Source organism: Haliotis asinina, chromosome 12 (genome assembly GCF_037392515.1).
Source record: "Haliotis asinina isolate JCU_RB_2024 chromosome 12, JCU_Hal_asi_v2, whole genome shotgun sequence".
NCBI lineage: Eukaryota > Metazoa > Mollusca > Gastropoda > Lepetellida > Haliotidae > Haliotis > Haliotis asinina.
In genome coordinates, this window is record NC_090291.1 from 46,478,726 (window position 1) to 46,497,235 (window position 18,510).

Consider the following 18,510-nt stretch of genomic DNA (forward strand, 5'->3'; position numbering starts at 1 on the left):
GTTTAGGTGGGGTTTATTCTGGAGTATAAAATAGAAAAAGGTTTAGGTGGGGTTTATACTGCGGTATAAAATGGAGAAAGGTTTAGGTGGGGTATAAAATAGAGAAAGGTTAAGGTGGGGCTTATACTGGGGTATATAATGGAGAAAGGCTAGGTGGAGTTTATTCTGAGGTACAAAATGGTTGAGGGTATTCTAGAGGTATGAAACAGGTTTAATTGGGCACTGAAAAAAGACTAAGTTGAATGTGCCCTTGTACTGACTTACCCTACACTGTAGCTGACGGTAAGAATTTTGTCCTTTTGAATTATTAATATGAATAAATAAATACCTGCCTCTTGTCAATACCATGCTTGGAGAATATTAAAAAAATAATGGCATTTCTGCATTTAATTGCATTACAGACACAGACCTCATTCATGTACCGCCCCTTAGATAAAAATATAGACAAGAAGCAACAATAACCTTATTCCGAAATCAAACATACTCTTTGTTTGATAAAAACTATCAGCCTTTTACCAAGACATATGCTCACAGAGCATTAAAACATTAAATGATATGGGGAATGACTATTAACAAGTGCTTGATATCCACATGTAATCTGGCTTGTGTCCCAATGTAAGCAGTAGACATAACCCTCACGTCAGAGCAGGTGCATGGGTAGAAGAAGAAAGTCCATATATGGATATAATAGCTTCATCCTTTTACTTCCAAACATAAAACTATCATTACATATTCCAACTATGCCACAAACCTACTCATGCACATAAAGTAGGAGCAATTATGACAATTTAGACCAATTTCTTACTTTTCTCCTCCAGATGTACAGTGCAGAGATAATGGCCCCTGTCATGGGTCTACAATAGCTGACATTTCCCGAACACCAAGAAATTCATCTATCAAATCACATCAGGTGACATTTGTATTCCTCCTTCCCTGTATCTGTCATTATCACTTTGCATCCTCTTCTCCATGTCATTTCTACATGCCATCCATTTGTTCCATCCATCAGTCATCTTCACTTTATCTTCACAACCTTCTCCATGTCATATCTACATCTTATTTTTCCAATCATGTTTAATTCAATTTGTCTTTCAGTCTGTCATCTACATACTATCTTTCTATCCTTTTCTAAATCTCTTATCTACATTTATCTTATCATCCATCTCTTATTCAAATTTCTTTTGCATCCATTAACTACATTCTATCTTTTCGTCCTCCCATCTCACACGTTCATTTAATCTTTCATTTTCTCCATGTCTTTTTAACATTTTCTTTCCATCCACATGAATTTTTTCTTTCCATATATGTCTTCTACATTTATCTTTTCATCCTTCCCTCCACTTCTTTTCTACATTTTATCTTTCCATCTATCTCGCCATCTTTTATCTGCATTCTATCTTCTCTCTATCTCTTGTCTACATTTTATATTTCCATCTCTCCGTCGCTTATCTACACTTTATCTTTCCATCCTTTTCTCCATCTCTATCTGCATTTTGTCATTACACCCTTCTCTCCATCTCTTATCTACATTTTATCTTTCTATCTTTCTATCATCTGCAATCTAACTTTCCATCTCTCCATCTATCTAGACTTTATCTTTCCACCCTTTCTCCATCTCCTATCTAAACTTTATCTTTCCACCCTTCTCTCCATCTCTTAACTAGACTTTATCTTTCCACACTTTCTCCATCTATCTAAACTTTATCTTTCCACCCTTCTCTCCATCTCTTAACTAGACTTTATCTTTCGACCCTTTCTCCATCTATCTAAATTTTCTTTCCACCCTTCTCTCCATCTCCTATCAACATTTTATCTTTCCATCCTGTCCATCTATAGTTTACATTTTATTTTTCCATCTCTCCATCTTACCATCCATCAGTCATGTATGCTGCAACTTTGCATACATCTTTCATTCCCTTTCTCTTTCCATCATTTGTCAGTAACTGTCTTCATCCATCCATCTGTCTTGAATACACCTCCTTCCTCCTCCACAACTACATTTTTCACATTATCATCCCTCCGCTCAAGGATCATTACCTTCCCTCCTCCTAACTTCTTGTAGGATTAATGTCATTGTCACCATGACTGTGTCACTGCTCACCCCTTGTTTCCATCCATCTTGTCACAGTCACTGTCAGATCCCCACATTTCACACCCTCCTCCAACACCACCACCGTGTGCTCTCCCGCCCATTCTCTACTGACACCCATATATCAGCGACACCCTCCCACCTGACCATTACTCACATCAACCTGTATCAACCTTTGTCACAGACTGATCCTCTAGCCCAAACATCACTCCAACACTTTCAGTGTATTTATGGAGAATATGTATCATTAACTCAGTACACTGAACCAAAGTGAAGTTTAATGGAGTTTGGCTTTGGACTACAACAGACTTGGGTCATTTAGTGTCATTCAAGTTGTCAGACACCATCCTGTACTGTCAAACGTAAGTCAGAACTGTCAACCATTGTCTCAAGGCATTAATGTTCACTGGATGGTTTAAGAATTGTTATCATCGGTACAGGTGAATCATTTCCATCACAAAAATCTGACGCTTGATACACTGGTACATAAAGGTAATTGACTGATGTACCTCAGTGCATTACAGATTTACAAGTGAAGATACAAAACGCACACACATATCGTTAAGGTTCTGATTCATACCGTTTCTTCTAATGTGTAATCCTAAATATAACTTATTTTACATTGGACCACTTTCTAATTGGCATTTTGTAAACATAGCAATATATGTGAACTTGTGGAAGCTCAGTCTGATATACCTGGTCCTGCTGTATGTTTCCCTGGAAAATATGAACATTTACACGGAGTCAGGTGTGACTGGTCTAACTAAACAGGCAGCAAGGTACACATTATGTAACAGAATGGGTCAGGGACAATTAGCTGAGTGTCAATGGAAAAATAAACTTTGACTTTTTAAAAGCAAATTAACACAATACATCTTTTGTCACCCAGAGATATTCTACCAAAATTTTGCTGTAAAAATAAAAAACTTGCACAGCGTACAGTCCCTGTCCACTCTGTCTTTCCCTTTATTTCTTTCTACCAAAATTTTGCTGTAAAAATAAAAAACGTGCACAGCGTACAGTCCCTGTCCACTCTGTCTTTCCCTTTATTTCTTTCTACCAAAATTTTACTGTAAAAATAAAAAAACTTGCACAGCGTACAGTTCCTGTTCACTCTGTCTTTCCCTTTATTTCTTTCTTTCTTTCTCCACCCCACCCCACCCCCTTACCTCATACAAAAACACAACTTATAAACCATCTCGACCTCTAATTTAACTTCCAACTTTCGTCCCTATTATCCACCTTGTCATTAAGATCACACAAACCTCCCCCTTCCCTCTACTACCATCTCCATCCGAACCCTTGTATCCTCTCAGCCACCAGGGGTGGGGATGAACTTGTAAACTGCAATCTGAATTATCTGTAGGACCTGCCCAAGATGTCGACAAGAGTGAGGGAACTGGCAGCTGAAAGGAGCCTTGTCACAATCACAATAGGGGTTGACATCAGACGCTGGGATCAGATTTATTGGTCCAAAGATCACACTTAGTCACAGCTATGTGGAAAATGTCATCAATTTTCACAAATAGGTTAATTCTGCTTGAAGATCACAGCTGATGCTTCACTATCAAAACATCTGTTTTTCTGGGTTTATTTTTCAAGGATATCAAAGGAAAACGGGTGAGGTAGAGAAACACTCTGATTTAGGTCATTTCAAGCACGTCAACGACTGTGACTTTATAATATTAACCAAAGAGAATCTTCTGCAGACAGAAAACACTAATGAGAGTCCAATGAGATGGTGTAAGCAAAGTCTGTGAGTTATAATGAAGTGAAAGAATGGGTGTGTTTGGCTTTGCACTGCTTTTAGCAAAATTCCAGCAACATCATGGTTTGGACACCAAAAAGGGGCTTTCCACATTTTACCCATTTGGGGAACTGAACCCGGGTCTTCAGTGTGATCAAAGCACACATTAACCACTAGGCTACCCCACCACTAGTGAAGTGAAAGACCCATGAACTAAATGGAATATTAACTTTCTGGATCCAGTAAATTATGGCACATAGGGCAGCAGTTGTCAACATTAGAATGACCTGTCAATACACATAACACTGTCAGACCGCAGGATCCCATTTCAGTCAGTCACATGAATGTGAGTTACCTGAATGTCCCATAGCTCCTTAGTATGATAGGTATAATTAATTGAAACATCGTGTTCTTCATAATAAAGCAGCTGACATCCATATTAACTAACTTCCTTATGGGTCACCACTTCTAAACGCCATTTGAAGACCGTATGATTGTCTTCATTAATGTTTGAAGTACATGACACACTTACTTACAAACACTACAGGCCTTGTGCTTAACCATGAAGGTCTATAGTGCCGACTGTACACAGCAGTCCTATAGAGCTTGATGTATGTACACTCCAGTTTTCCTGTATCCTGAACACTACAGGCTCTGTGCTTGAGGTTCACTGCAGGTCTATAGTCCTTTACATACCCTACAGGTCTATTATAAGTGCTTGATGTACACTGTCCACTATTGTACACAATAGTGCTCAATGAGCTATATAGACCAACTGTTTGACGTACACTATATTTCCAGTGCTCTATCAACACTACACGGTAAATGCTTGATGAACACCGCAGTCAAAAAGCTTTAAGTACACTACAGACCTATAGTGCTTAATCTACACTACAGTCATGCTTCTTGAACACTAGTCTCAATGCTCAATGTACCCTCCAGCTTTTTAATGCTTACTCTACACTGCGGTCCAATTTACCTTTTAAGTAAATAGTCCTTGTGCTTGAAGATGTTAAAGCACTAGCATCACAATCATAAGTTTATTTAATTTTTGCTCTCGGGTAAACGAGGTTATGTATTATCAGTTTCAAATAGCATTATTTATTTCAGATACAAGACTTATCACACATGACATGAAGAATAATTACTGTTTCAGAAAAATCACAAGGTAATAAAACACATACCATTCAGTTCTTCAATACGGGCATAAAATACATTATACCAAAAACATTTTTAAGTCATAACCAAATTATTTCAGGTAAGTATTAATAACTTAAAAAAAAAATAGTGAAAATAATAATGTTCCTAAATGTGATACACTGGGAATATTTGGAGTAGTAAATAATCAATATACATGGTGACGCATGGTGTTAAATCCCAGGTCATGCGCCTCAGTGTAGAATATGAAGCTATATCTCATTATATCCTGGTTTATCAACATACTATTAATAGGATATATATTCCATGTGCAACTCAAGTGTACAACCATGTTGACAAGTATAAGCTGACAAGGTACTTACTGCATCCATGGTCACAAGCGTTTGGGTACAGAGATCCCTGATCATAGTGAGTCAACTCACTGGAAAGTAATCCAATATATCGTCCGGTCACACAAGTGACCACAAAATCAGCTGAGTCCAGTCCTGTACACAGTCTCTCACTGACCATTCATGACCACTGTGGTCAATCCTGATCTCACCTGAGTGTCCGAAGTCAATCACTAACGACAGAGTGTAAAGGTGGGACTGTGGAATGACAGATGTTGACAATCAGCAGTGGTAGTACTACACTGCTACAGGCAATACGACAGCAGTCAGCCTCGCATTGTTCTCCCCCGTGGTAGCAGCGGCCTATTAGGCTCCCTTCAATAGCCCCTTTTACAGCAGGGGGACTCAGGGATTCGGGCAGCCAATCAAAGACTTCCTCCAGCGAAAATGCTGCTGTATTGACGGGAAGAAGAAGTATAACAAACACTGGTCTCTTCACAACATCCTCTGTGTAGTATAGCCAGTTGTCAAAGTTCAACTGAGAATACCATGATGTTGTATCTCTCACTAGCATCCTTGTTAGTGAAGCAACTCCATGTCATGTTTGCCTGCAGAATAGCATAACACGGAATGACTGAAGCATGCAAACGCCTGGTGGTGCTGTGTAGGTACTGAAGCAATGTAAGTGAGATAGAATCTTCACATCACTGTCACAAAAGACACACTGAGGGATGTCACCTTGAAGTCTATTTTGGGTTTTGGATGAAAATTTGATTTTTTGTTTTCATCAGCCCATTCCAATGTTACATCTTGTTCTATGGATCCCACTGGTCGGATTTTTTGTGTAGATAAGAACAAAATTAATTTTCATTGCTGAAAAAAATGAAATCCTAATGTTTTTATTAGCCAATAATTTAAACTTACCCCAAAAAGTATTTTCATTTTTTTGCCCCATATACACTTTATAAAATGCCAAAAGTAAAATATTTGTAACAATTAAAAGGAATATTATTTTTGTGTCTCCTCCTGCCTTGAGGTTTTCTGAGGACAAAAATCAGTAAAAGAACAATGAAAATTGATCTGATCTTAAGGATGCAAAACAGTGGCACATCAGATTCATTTAATGTTTTATGTTTGGTTTTAGAACACTAGCATGACCTAGCATGAGGATGTGAAACTCTTGAATATTGAAAAAAGACATGATTATTACATGACCATATCCTTTGTAAGTTAGCAATCAAACTTGCTACAATGCTTTATAACAGATCAAATTTGAAAACATACTCGATTACTGCATTAGATAAGAAATGTTAAATGTGATGTAATTTTGTTTGACAGAGATGACAGATCATAAGACATAGTTTTCATCACTTTGCCTGTGAATACATCCCCCGAAGGTATCAACTTCTTCAATACGGACATTATGAATGAATCTGAACCATGACACATTTAAGACACATCTAATGAACTGATGCACCAGCCATAATCATCCACACTTCAAATCTGGACAGGCAACCTTGCTCCTCAATATCTCAAACCCAAAATGTGTATGAATGTTGACTTGGTCTCATGGTCTACATGGCTGGAATTATGACGATGTGATATAAAACACAACTCAATCAAACCCTGGAGGTGGGTGTCTGGGAACTAATTTGAAAAATAAAAACAACACCAAATGATATTTCAAGTGATTGCATATGAAAAGCAAGTTGTCATCATATGAGATGCGATATAAATATTCATAATGTTTTGCAATTATTCAAATATACAACAAAAAGATCCAATTACTGTAATTTTATGTGGGGCAGAAACTTCTGAAGGCACAAAGCAAACATAAAGATGAAATGATAAGGAATTTATCTATCTGTCCTCAGAGACTGAGGTTTGTTGCAAATGTTAGTAATATTCCTGATTTGGAATGGCAGTGAACTATGGCCACTATCAAGTCAAAGGGATGACTAATTTTTGTTGCCTTCTTCCAGTGGTATATCAGAAGTTGGGACATACAATACGGAACAAACTTCTTGGGTAAAAACTTCTGTTACTTCATGAGTGAGACATTTTGATACCAATTTTTGTGCCATTGCCTTGCTTAACAAATTACAAGAAACAAAGCACTTCAGAGGCTGGGACATACAATATTGAACAAAATGAATGGATAACAACTTCACTGAGAGTCACATTTAAATACAGATTTTTCTGTATTAAAACATCACATTCACGAAATAAAAGAAGTCATTATCCATACATTTTGGTCAATAATGTAATATTTGTTTTGATGACAATAGTTTGTTACATACATTTGTTTAATAAAATGTAGTCAGACCCAGACTAAAACAAACAAAACTTTGTTATACCTATCATGTTATTATGAGCATGTTTGTTCAAAACAGAGTCCATTGTAGATATGTCCAATTTCATGATGTCATAGTGACAACTAACGTTGTGAATTTGTTGAGGTGATTTTATTTCAGAAGAAATACAGAAGAAAGGCTTTAGAGCTTAGTTTAAAATGATTACATTGTATGCAATCCTAAAATTCCAATTAGAAAATACAAACTTCATACAAATATCCAAATTTGGAAAAATATAACGACTTATCCATTTGGCCTGCAAAAGTAGTTAAATTCCTGATTATGTGAAGAAACCAATGTTAGAGATGTTTAGTATTCTGACAATTTAACTGTCGATGGACAGGGTAGAAGCTCCGTGGCTACTGAATGTGTCACGACAAGGCAGCTGCTCGCTGAGTTTCAACATTGGACATTTTTTATCCGTTTCAATACAGTGTTGTTGCATAATTCAACTGAATCACTCTCAATGATAGCGGACAGACAACTCCTGATCAATACATTAGGAGACAGTCATAAAGTGTGCATTAACACTTCTACCATCTAAAACAGCTGACCATTTACTGTGCAAATGTGAACGAGGTTTACATTATATCACAATGACTTTATCTGTTCAGGACTTGGATTTATCTGATTTATTTATTGCATTTTGTTGATACCTGCAATATCAGGAGGGGAGGCAGGTGTTTAAAGTATTTATTCATCACAAAGAAGGGCAGTGGTAGCCTTGTAGTTAAAGCGTTCGCTCATCATGCCGATGACATGGGGTCTATTCCCAACATGTGACATGGGTACAGTGGGCATAATGAGCCCATGTCCCCCACCGTGATATTGCAGGAATGTTGCTAAAAGAGTTGTAAAAATAAACTCACTCATCACACAGAAGACTCGAAGGTTCAAGGTGTTCTACCCACTTCTGTAATACTGCTTAAAGAAGCATAAAGATTCTTTTTCCCTCACTAAGAATACCTTCAGAATTATCTTACCAAAATTCTTTTTCTTTTTTCCTCACTGAGAATACCTACAGAATTATCTTACCAAAATTCTTACATGAGCTTAACAGAATCAAACCAGATTTTATCCTCCTATTTTGTTTATTTGAATTTATTTATATTATTAGCTGCAGTTCTGTTGCCTATAATCAATGAATTCAACAAACACCTACAGTTTCTGTTGAAATTGTTAACTGATTTTAAGCCAAATTTTATCATCATAAACTAATAAATAATTGACATGTTGTAGAATTGCAGAGTTTTCACACAAGTTTTTACATTTTTATCTACAAAAACACATAAAAATTGAAAGCAATTTGTAAAAGTGACAATGTGTGACCGACATCAATATAACATGAATAGACTCTAAAAGAAATAATGCTATGAATGGTTTTACACCTTCTCCAAAGACTACAGCTACTCTGTTAAAAGGGACACAATAGACCATTAAAGGTGTTGAAAGATCAAATAATCATCATTGTAAGAAGTCCAATATGTTGGTAAATATGTCACAATGTAAATAAATCACCATATACCAATCCCTCAGTCTGCACTCTTCACAAATAGACCCAAGAAAGGCCTCATTAGCAATGCATTATATCATGTTCTGTAACCATCTGCTTTTCAAAATGAAATCACTCCCTCTAATTTCCTATTTTCCCCACTCCCTCTTGAGAGCTTGTGGTCTTGTATGCACAGTGCCAGAAATTACTCCCCCACACAGCAAGCAGCCAGACACAACAACCTACCCTCAGGAAAACGTTACCTGGGCTATCATGGGGTAACGTTTACTCTAGGCAAGGATCATTCCCATATTTAATTGCATCAGGAGGGGACTACACATAAGGAGAGCTGGAAAACATGAAATTTAAAATTCAAATATAGTGTGACACTGATGTATAGAAGGGCAGGTGGGCTTGCCGTTTATTCGTATGAAATGTCATATTCATCACACAACTGAATTGGAGAAATGTGGCAATATAAATTAAATCTGATTTAACAAAAAGAAAAATATCAGGTAATTTTCACTCAAAGAGTTTGTAGATTTGAGAAATGAGTTTTGTTTTTCTTGACATTGAGCATATGACAATGGATGTCAATTGCAGTTCAAAAGTGACAGCATAATGTGTTTTTCAATATACAATGAATATATTTTCATTTGAACAACTGAACAGGTTTCTTGTATTGAGTGTTTACTTGAGAATAAATTTGTTAAAGATAATAAACATTTGGTACATCTCACTGTCAGTGGTTAACAAGTAAAGATCATCACCTTGCCAGTATTGTTAACAAGTGAAGATCTTCATCTTGTAAGTTTGACTAACAAGTGAAGATCATTGCCTCTATGGTGACTAAGATTACCACTTGCCTTCTGATGTCAGTTATATCAATAAATCACCATGTCATTGAACACAATTGTGAATTGCCATGACTTTCAAGAATTTACTAAGATTGGCATTTCCTGGATGTTCCTGAAAAAGACAGATATTCAAAAGAAATATTTGCTCAATACCATCAAATAATGTTCACATGATCTTGTGCAATGTCAAAAGAGATGCATAATTTCCTTTCCCTTCTGTCACAATAACATGTTCCTGTTAAGAAAAAAAAGCAAACATTCTCATTTCACACTTAGCTTCAGTTCGAGACAGCATAAGAACATTACGTTTAGTAACATTCTAAATCAGGAATTCTGAACTTTGTCATGCATAAATATTGCCATTTTTCCACTACATGGTAGTCTCTTAAATGTGTAGTCTTTGTCATTTGTCATTTAATGTCTTAGACAGCTATATTCCTACAACAGCGTATCTGAAGTACACAAGACAGGACCACACAAACCCATGATTGATGCAACATCCCATATCATAGTAGAAACATTGCTGACCATAGGTGAGTTTGGGTTTGAATCCCGGAAGGGACTCACTCTTCAAAAGTGCTAGAATCTGTTCTAGAAAGTGTTATCTCAAATGTTCCGTACATTCCCTGCTGGATGCACAGTTGAATCAACGAAATCACCTGATCACCCGATTCATTTCATGATAAGTCTATATGTTGCCAGGAAACAATTCAAAAATGGAATTCCCACAGTGCCAACTGTCAATCCACAATGTATCAACAACTCTCAGATGTGAAGAATGTTTTGGGCCCAAACTTCCTGTATGACCAAAATCAAAGATCACAAGCTGTTGTTTTTTTTACTTTTTCCAGCTCAACATCAATCTCCAACCAAAAGTAGGGTGAACTCCAGCAAATACAAAGGTAGACTTAATCATCTGGAAAATTTATTCCTTTCAAGTATTAAATATAAAACTGCAGAATGCTTTTCAAGAATTAATTTGAATTGAATTTTCACATAAAACACGAAAATGAATTGATATCAAAGAAATCCAAAAATAATGATTATTTTTAAACAAGACAATTCAAGATAAAAGGCTTAGGATAATATTTTGCATTGAATAGAAAATTATGAACATTACTGCAGTGGCAATCAAACATAATGAATAAGCCAACAGACGAGCATTCTATCTGTGAATCTGGTCTGGCAGGACTCATCCCTCAACAACAGGTGACGTGAGTCCTGATTGTCATCCGATCAATATATACATCATACACTTCTCCTGCATCATTGCAGCCAGCTAACAACAGGTGAAAATAAAGAAAAAATATTAAGACCTAAATAATGAAATTATCCTTCAAGAAGAATAACATTCTCTCCTTGAAAAAAAAGTTGCAGTAACATGAGTGTGTCTGTCCGAACAACAATAGTTGGTGCTATTTACAGGCGAGGAAGACAATGGCACCCCTCGCTGCCCGTACATCAAAGCATGCACCTGTCAGCCGGGCTTTACCTCTTTGTCCCCCACCATTGATGGCCATTAGAACAAATTACAATCGAGGACTTGATATTCAAATCTTTCATCAGTTCTCTTTATCAACAACTAACGATTTTGGTGAAAAGAAATGGCAGGTTGAATGGACACCGACATGCAGGAGCAATAGAGTGGCCATTCCCTCGGCTGCCACCTGTTTTCAGGAAGCCCTTCATCTATACTGACATCGGTTTCATAATTAATAATTTAAATTTTTGGCAATTTGGAGTAAATATCAATTTTAGATTACATCATATTGGTTTCTGAAGAATGAATATTGATAACATGGTATTTTCTATCAGGAATTAGTGTTGTGTTATGGTTTAGCAAATGCCTAACCAGTAATAAGACTTAAGGAAACAAACAATTGGCCATCAGTCTTTTGTCTGATTGTGTACAAAAAATACATTACCCAATTATAAGATTTCTTTGTTATACCAATAACAGGCAATTTTTCAAATATTTATCACATTTGAGATTGCTGTGATTGTCCTGCCACAAATTCATTCTGGTGTTGAAGAGTTTGTGTAGATTTGTAAAGGTTTATACAGAGGTAGTCTAATAGAAGTCACCATTCTACTGTTATTTTCATGATGCAGGGCAAACATACTCAAACAGCAGTCACTGTGGTGATTAGTATGAAATATTGATGCCTTTCTGTGGTGGTCATAGTCAAGGTTCACAAATAATAATACTAATAATAAACCTGTATCCACACACTTGTGCTTCCTCAAGGCAAATGAACTGATTGCATGACAGGAGTCAGTAAATGCAGAGAAGAAATGGCCCAGTCCTTACTTGCTGAGTATAGAGTAGGTAGGGTTTGATTCCCAAATTGAAAGAATTTCTTAAATCTTTGATTGTCTCCTATAGTGCTCGAATATAACTTGACGAAATAGTTCGATAATGAATTGACATTGCACTTTATAGTATTTCTGAGGTACAATAGTTCTGCAACAATAGTACTTTTTTATAGTGATGTAACAATTGAACTGTAGTGTTATATTAGTGATAACTTTGTGCAAATGTAAATCCAGATCTAGTGTTGTCAGCAAGCTGATGGCTTAGAGTGCTTGTGATGCAGAGGATGACTAAAGTACAACATGTGAAGCTTATTTCTGGTGTCCCCCAACCACGATACTGTGGGATACTACTACGAGTGGTTTCAAACCACACTTATGCAAAAGGGCTGTTTATAAAATAACAGTGGAACAAATAGGGTAAAAACAGGACAATGATTGTGCCACAATAGTGCAATACTTGTGCCCAAATGGTCCCAGATCATTCTCACTAGGCAGAAATTCTGCAAGATTTTGCCCCAAATACACAACTCAAAATTGACACTTTTTATTTTGTCACAAAGAACATCACTGAACACAGTATATAATAATTATAAGCTTCTATTGTGTGACAGATTATCGCTCCAATGTCGGCCCATGTGTGTAAAAAGTACTTATAGCACACTATAAAAATATTCATTACATCTATGCACAGCTGGTGAATAATCTAACACCATATTGAATTTGTTTTTATGTACATGATAAACTATAACACAAAATATGACATACTGAAAGAAGAATTATCAGTTCATGGCATATTGAACCAATAAATTATCTCAGAATATTGATGATTCCACAGTAAAAGCAATCATGGAGAATTCTAACAGTAATGTTAATGGCCAAACAAAGGGTCTGATTAAGTACATTCAAATTCGTATATTCAAACAAGAAAAAACTAAACTCCACACAAACTATCTGTGGGAGCTATTCTCATAAATCTCCCTCTGCCCAGAGAATGTATACAGCTCCACAACAAAGGGTGGAATGAAGCAGCTCGCAGATATCAATTTTATGTAAATTGCCAAGTGTGTGAACAATTAGCTGTATTTATGAGCTTAGGTTTTTATTATTCACCAACACCTGTTTTCACAATTTTGACATTTTGAAGCAAATAAAGCAATTGCTCTGTTGTCCGAGATATGGTATTTCTCCTAGCTTGCTCTTTAATCTAGAATCGCTACATTGAAACAGAAACCTTTCCCAGAGCGTGACTTGAAGTGGTCAACAAGATTATTTTTCGCAAAACACTTGTGGCATTACTTGTGGATACGTGCGGCACATAAAACTCCAAATATTCCTCCTGAACAAAATTATCACATCTTCAGCCAAGTAGATGATTTGAATATCTTTATGGACTCATATTTTTTTTCTGGGACATGAATGCATCTTAATTCTAAGAGCCAGATTGTACTTAACACTGACTATGAATAAACATGAAGTGTTTTCAGAATGTAGTTTGCCTCTTTAAACTGTGGGTTTATTCTGACAGGGCGGTAACTTTATAGCAACGTAAAAAAATCAAAACACCAAATTACCCAAAAGAGGTTTCTAGCCCCCTAAAAAGGGCCGGCTAAAATAGCTCCATAGTTATCAATATGTCTTGGTTTTACACAATGTTGTAGAACAGTCTCCAGATAGCTACATTAGTCAAATGTGACAGAGTTTTATTAAGTTACTGAAAGTAAACTCCACATTAATTTAGTCTGTAATTGACAGTGTTTCCTTGCTTTAGAGTTCATCACATTATTTAGCAAACTATGACTAGAGTGGCCTTTAACAGACACATTCTGCTCCCACACACTTGTCATATGGTTAACATACAGACCATGCAAGTGTTGTATGTATTGTCAAGGTAACAGGTGAAAGTATTAGGGCTGGCTATCAATACAGTGTTGGGAACCAGAAACCAAATCCACTACTGACTAATGGAGGAATCGTGGCAAACTATTATCGATTACAATTGAAATATATACACTTTTTTGGTAATCATCAATCATAAGGATTTTCCCCCAGTCTTATTTAAATCAACATTAATATGATTATTCTGTATATTTAAACAAGTATTTATGAGTATATCTCATTATGTTCACAACAGATGTAAAACTTATTCATAGATAGGTTAGAGTAATATCTACCATAGTGACCAATGTGAAACTATGAATGCAATGTACATAGCTTTTGAGCACATGTTTGTTTGTGAATCTTCATCAAATTTAATGGTTAGTGTATTTCATTCAAGAGTGTTAGATTAAAACAACCAAATTCTGGTTTACTAGAAGCATGTTTTTTTACAATCGATAATTATTCTTAATACGTCTTTTGATTTTCTATCACTGGAACACCAGTATTGATACACATCATGGAGATTGATAATCGTTCGCTCAGTAATGATTGATATATCCGTAAATATCACAGAGCCAAAATTCCAAAATGGTCTGAAAGAAATCAACATGTTTCACATCAGTGGTGAGGGGTGACACATTTATGGATGGATGAGTATTGAAACAGCATCCTAAAAACTGTTTACAAAGCACGAACATTATAGTGAAAAGCTCTTCATCACATACAATATTATTGACACAACTTTTATTTAGAATAACCTGTCTTGTCACAGATTTGTACCCCGCATTGTCATGACAATCGGTTAGAACAGTTCAAAAATATGAAAAGGTAATTACAACAGTTTGGCCTTGATAAGGTAAACATAACAGTTTGGCCTTGATAAGGTCAACATAATAGTTTGGCCTTGATACAGTATATGTAATAGTTTGGTCTTAATAAGGAAAACATAATAATTTGGTGTTGATAAGGTCAACATAATAGTTTGGCATTGATAAGGTAAATATAATAATTTGGCCTTGATAAGAAAAATGTAATAATTCGGTTCTGATTATTTTGCAGTATAACACACAATATTGTATTAGTTATTTAGTTGTTAATTTTAGTTCCTTCAGATTTCTTCAACAATTTGCAGAAATACTGCAGACTACTATAGATTAACAAGATTGTTTTAAATGCTGCTGCACTGTATTATCTGTATAACATCTGTATCGGTAATATGAAACTCAAATAATAACAAAGTAAATACTTACTTTCATCTTAAAGTAATTAAATTATTTCCACAATAAAATTTGGCACATCTCCTTGAAATCTAAAGTATATATAGTACACAGACAGAGAGTATCATGGCAAAACAAACTGCTTGAGAATGTGGATTAGTTTACGAGAGGAGACAGGTGTGAATGGATGCATGAAACAACTGACAGAGTGCTGACAGGTGGATCATATTTCAGAAAAATCAGTTAATTTTATTTCCTTTTTCATGTCTGTTGTCTGGTAGTCTAAATCAAGGGGAGAAAGACAAAGAAAAAGGTAGAGGAGAGAGAGAAACGAAAGGGAAGGGGAGAGAGAGTTAGAAATGGAGAAAGAAACAGAAAAAGAGAGAGGGAGAGGGAGAGAAAGGGAGAAAGACAGAGATAGTGGAGGAATAAAGAGAAAGGCAGACAGAAAGACAGAGAGACAGGGGGAGAAAAGGAGATGATTAAGAAGTAAGAATACGCTTCAAAACATTGTGTCCATCACAATAAAGGAGTTGACATCCATAAAATTCCTGCCTTTAGGAGTATAACTTCTAAATGCCATTTAAAGATTCTAAAACTTGTCACTGACTATGCAATGCAAATGCTTCCAGGAAAATTAGAATATGAATAAAAAAGTTTACTTCTGAAATTCATATTTTTCATATTTTGAAAATGAGAGGCATGCAATATAAATCCAAGAAACATATTTGAAAATCATTTCAAGCACTAATCAGATTTGAAAAAAGATTGGTAATATAACATCAACACTGGAGAGGAAAATGTCAGAGTGAAAACTATTGTGAACCAGGTAATTCAAACAAGACAATATTTTTATCGAAATACATTTATAAACAGAAGTTTTATGATCCAGAAGTTTCATGATGCCATTTACTACAAAACCTATTTAGGCCAGACCAATTTTATTTCTAGTTTTACACATCCACCTGCCATATTTTGCAAGAATAAGAACAAAAAATACAAATTCATTTTCCCCACTCAAAAATAAAATCGTAATGTTCGTATTGGCTAAAAATGTAAACTCACAAGAAAATACTTTTTACGTTGTTTTTTGACACATATTCATTTCATAAACAGCCAAAAGTAAAATACTTTGAGCGTTTATAAGGAATACTACTATGATTGGATGTTTTATTTATTTATTTTTTTCCTGTCTGCCGTTAGGTTTTCAGATGACAAAAATCCGTAAAACAAGAAATAAAATTAGTCTTGCCTGATTACCAAATCCACACTCAGAACATATATGGCCTTAGCACATTCCAACTTCAATAATGAATCCATGAATCAAATGACAGCAAATTACTTACACAAACTTGTCTTTCCACAGAATTTCAAAACAAATGCCGCAAACAAATATAAGTTCATGTATACTTACACTTACACTTTTGGCATTAAAGTTGTCTCCCCCTTGTTGACCTTGACCTGGATCATTTGACATTGCCATTGTGAAGGCAAGAGGGTTGGTATTGTAGCTCTGGAAGATACAAAACAGACTGTCTCTTGTAATCCATGTAAGCATAACTCAGTAATCATTGTATCAAATGTATCATTTTATTAACTCTGATACCATTATAATCATTCTTTGATGAAACATGAAGACAATACAATGACTCACACATGCCATCTATAATACAATGGCTGACAAAGCCACATTCAGATGACTTCCATAACAGGTTCTTTATACAGGAATACTTTCGCCAAATTCTTTTATTTTGCACTTTTGAGCACTTATCAAACAAAGTGAGCAAGACCATTGCTTTAAGCCACATGAGCAATATGGCAGCTGTTTGCAGCAATATCCAACCAAAAAATATATACCTATGACTGAATGTTTCATATGAACATAAGCTGACAAATGACAACTCAGACAATTTTTATGGATAACCAGTTCTTTAATGAACTAACAGGAACAGTGTCTACTCCTCCTGTTACTGATGGAATTACTCAAGGTGAGAACAGTAATTCAGTGGAACTGCATACTGAATTCAACATGCGCATGTTACAGTTAGAATGAGACAGTGGACGAACCTTTTTTTGAGATTTCATATCATAAAAAGGGTCTTGTAACTTATATATAGAAGTGTTGCAGGGCACTGAGTCATTTCATAGTTGACATTGTTACGTCGACATGTTAACTAGAGGTTACCTTACGGTCAATATGTCTGGCCTCAGATCAGACGGTATGTGGTTCGAATAATATGATAGGACTTGGTACTGTTTGGCTGCTACAAATACAAAAACAACCCAGTGTACAATTGTGAACCTCACATTGAAACATTCATTTCTGCATGAGTGAATGAGGTTGTTTTAGCAATACTCCAGCAATATCATGGCGGCAGACATCAGATTCATCTGGTTATCGAACTTGGATCTTTGATATTATGAACAAACACTTTAACCACTAGGCTACCCCACCACCCAAATTTGAACCCACAATCATTCTTTCAACAAAAATGAATCCTGCCAAAGTCAACTATGGCATTTCACACCTATGGCACACAAATGCCAAGAGAGCATTTCAGAAATGTAAAATATGTAGAGAAGTGGCACCCAACCAGGGCTTATTTTGACATCTGTGCTCTTGATGCATGCTCGAAATTCACTACTTCACCAATGAAGAGAATCAAGGAAGACAATTTCAGGATCATGTAGTATTAATCTCACATTTTTCACAATGACTACAGCGTAAAGATTAATCAAACTATCCATGCGTCGAAATATCCAAGGCTGAAAAGAAAAAGATAAATTAGAATATAACTACTCGTTAGATTCAAGCCACGTTAATTTATTGATATTATTGATGCACAAAAACATCTGAAAAAATGCTACTTATATCTTTCCCTTTTTTTTGATAGAAAATATACCAATCAAAATTATTTTCCCGAGTTTGATTACAGCAGAGCATGGAAGTAATTCTGGTGTGTCATAACCCAACCACCGAGGCCAGATGGAACAGTTGAAAGTCACAACCAAAGGCAGAATGTAGGACAGAAGAGGTTGATCATAAAGGAGCTTATAAAACAGGGTCAGATGA

The 18,510-nt window shown here is 35.8% G+C and overlaps 1 protein-coding gene across 6 annotated transcripts in view; it reads right to left on the reverse strand.

The window, feature by feature from the left end:
- Nucleotides 1–18,510, reverse strand: part of LOC137258162 (TOX high mobility group box family member 4-like) — a 141,908-nt gene that overhangs the window by 32,700 nt on the left and 90,698 nt on the right. For 4 of the 6 annotated variants that reach the window (XM_067795732.1, XM_067795733.1, XM_067795734.1 and 1 more), the window contains one exon: nt 16,852–16,950. In XM_067795732.1, coding sequence (XP_067651833.1) covers nt 16,852–16,920 — 69 coding nt within the window. In that variant the 5' untranslated portion in view covers nt 16,921–16,950. Of the gene's footprint in view, nt 1–5,356; nt 5,555–16,851; nt 16,951–18,510 lie in introns of those variants that run through there. The other 2 variants (XM_067795731.1, XM_067795735.1) reach the window with 2 other exon arrangements.